At 39.4% G+C, this 2,500-nt stretch overlaps 1 protein-coding gene across 1 annotated transcript in view; it reads left to right on the top strand.

Moving 5' to 3' along the window:
* The first annotated feature begins 229 nt into the window (after nucleotides 1–229).
* Nucleotides 230–2,500, top strand: part of LOC122263635 (putative neural-cadherin 2) — a 75,526-nt gene continuing 73,255 nt past the window's right edge. The window contains exons 1-2 of the mRNA XM_086551768.1: nucleotides 230–301; nucleotides 1,754–1,925. Coding sequence (XP_086407894.1) covers nucleotides 230–301; nucleotides 1,754–1,925 — 244 coding nt within the window. The remainder of the gene's footprint in view (nucleotides 302–1,753; nucleotides 1,926–2,500) is intronic.

The raw sequence follows: 2,500 nt of genomic DNA, 5'->3' as shown, positions 1-2,500 counted from the left end.
AATAATAATAATAATACAGCCATGCACGTGCCTATTGTATGGCTGTAGTAAATCGTCGGAGCGTGGTATCAGAACATTACACAAGCCGATACATCCTGAAAAAGAGAGTAAAAAGTAAAAAGAAATATGTCAATGTTTCCTGAATTGACCACTGTAGTATCCTGCTGCAGCGCTGAAGTTCAGAGAGAGATAGTGGAGGTTATTTCAGCGAAGGCAAGAAGGATATGGCATGGGAATGGATTTACTCATGATCTGGTCAATCAATTGGTATATTCTGGTTGTGGTACTGCTTGTAGGCCAGGTAGGCTATTTCTAGGGCCTACACATTCAGGCAACCACCTTCGAATCCTGAATGCTGTGTAACGCACTGAAATTCTTCATATTCTATAGCTCGTTCCTATAGTTTCTGCTGTTCTGCAATCCGCAAGTTTTAGTCAGCTGATCAGCCGTTCACCTACTGTGACGTCACAAAATTTCCCGGAAGGACGATTTGTTTCGTGTGCGCTCGATCGAAAATTGTATTTTTACCAAGATGTACCAAAAACAAATGCATCCATCGTTATATAGTGTTATTGAACTATATACAATTGGTTTAAGATTTTTATTTTAAAAATGGGTCTAGAGATACCCTTTAAAAGTGTAACATTTTTTTTGTCTTCTATGTTTAGTTATGTCTGTTATCTGGAATTAGTACCGTTTATGTTTTATTGTTATTATTATTATCATTATTATTATTAACACAAAAATTTTAGCTCATCTTTTGCGATAACAATTGTTTTTTTTTTTAATGTAAAAGAAGTTCATATATATATATATATATATATATATATATATATATATATATATATATATATATATATATATATATACTGTATATATATATATACATATATATACACATATATATAAAATGCATCTATTATTGTTTTATCTGCAAAATTATCATCATAATAAATGTAACCATATCATTGTTATTGTGATTATCATTATCACTATCATCATGACCATCGTTATTATTGATATCACTAGCATTTTCATCATTACTACTGTTGTTATTATCATTATCATGATCATAATCATTATGAGTATTCTAAAACTTAGCATTAAGATATTTTTCATATGCAGTAGAATGTACTCGGTACAAATACCCATAACAAAACTTGTGTATTTAATGAATCTCGGTGTTGTGGAGTCACGCACGGAATTAATATGTTCATCTCTCTCTCTCTCTCTTTCTCCCTCCCTTCCTCTTTCCCTCCCTCCCTCTCTCCCTCTCTCCCTCCCTCTCTCTTTCCTTCTCTCCTTGCCTCCCTTCCTCCCTCCCTCCCTCTTTCCTTCTCTCCTTACCTCCCTTCCTCCCATTCTCCCTCCCTATCTCCCCCTCTCTCTCCCTTTCTCCCTCTCTCCTTCCCATACTCCCTCTCTCCCTCCCTCCTTTCCTCCCTCTCTCCCTCCCTCCTTTCCTCCCTCCCCCTTCCTCCCTTTCTCCATCTCCCCCTCCCCCCTTTCCTCCTTCTCCCCCTCTCTCTCCCTTCCTCCCTCTCTCCATCTCCCCCTCCCTCCCTCCCCCTTCCTCCCTCTTTCCCTCCTTCCCTCCCTCCCTCCTTACCTCTCTTCCTCCGTCCCTCTATCCCTCTCTCCATCTCCCCCTCCCTCCCCCTTCCTCCTTCTCTCCTTTCTACCTCCCCCCTCCCCCTCCACTCTCTCTCTCTCTCTCTCTCTCTCTCTCTTTCTCTCTCTCTCCCTCTCTTAATCTCCCTGCAATAACCTCCTGTCTCTTTCCCTCTCCGTTGCAGCCACGAGACTAATCAACGGACCCGGTGTGACCTCCCTCGGGTTCACTGAGCCCCGCTACTGCGCCGTCCTCACCGAAGACGCTCAGCTGGCGGCCGTGGTTACGAAGGTCACTGCGATTCATAAACATGGTAGGTATTTTTCTTCTTCTTCTTCTTCTTTTTCTTCGTTTTTTGTCGTTTTTCTTTTGTTGTTGTTCTTTTTTTTATTTTGTTTTGTTTTCTTTTCTTCGTCTTTTTTCTTCTTTATCTTCATTGTTGTTATTGTTTTTTCTCTTTCTTCTTATTCTTCCCTTTCTTCTCCTTCTTGCTTTTGTGTTTGTTTGTTTTTTGTTTAGTGGTTTCTTCTTTTTCCTTTCCTTCTTCCTCTTCATTTTCTAATTCTTCTTCGTCTCCTTTTCCTTCTATTCCTTCTCCTTTTTCTTTTTTTCTGCTTCATCTTCTTCTTTCTTCTTCTCTTTCTTCTTCTTAATATTATCCTATTTATTTTCTTTCCTTCTATTTTGTTTTCTCTCTCTTCATCTCTTTCGTTTCTTCTCTTCTTTTTCCATTCCTTCTTTTTTTCTTTTCTTTTCTTTTTCGTCTGTCTGTTTTTCTCCTATTGTCTGTATTGTTTCTGTGTCCGTGTCTGTGATGTGTGTGTGGTGTTGTGTGTAGTGGGTGTGTTGCGTTGGTGTGTGTGTGTGTGTGTGTGTGTGGTGTCGGTC

The sequence above is a fragment of the Penaeus japonicus genome, unplaced genomic scaffold, assembly GCF_977035675.1.
Source record: "Penaeus japonicus unplaced genomic scaffold, GWHDUDI00000001_assembly GWHDUDI00000025, whole genome shotgun sequence".
NCBI classification, from domain to species: domain Eukaryota; kingdom Metazoa; phylum Arthropoda; class Malacostraca; order Decapoda; family Penaeidae; genus Penaeus; species Penaeus japonicus.
The sequence above is the reverse complement of the archived record's forward strand: the minus strand, read 5'-3'. Positions and strand labels throughout refer to the sequence as shown.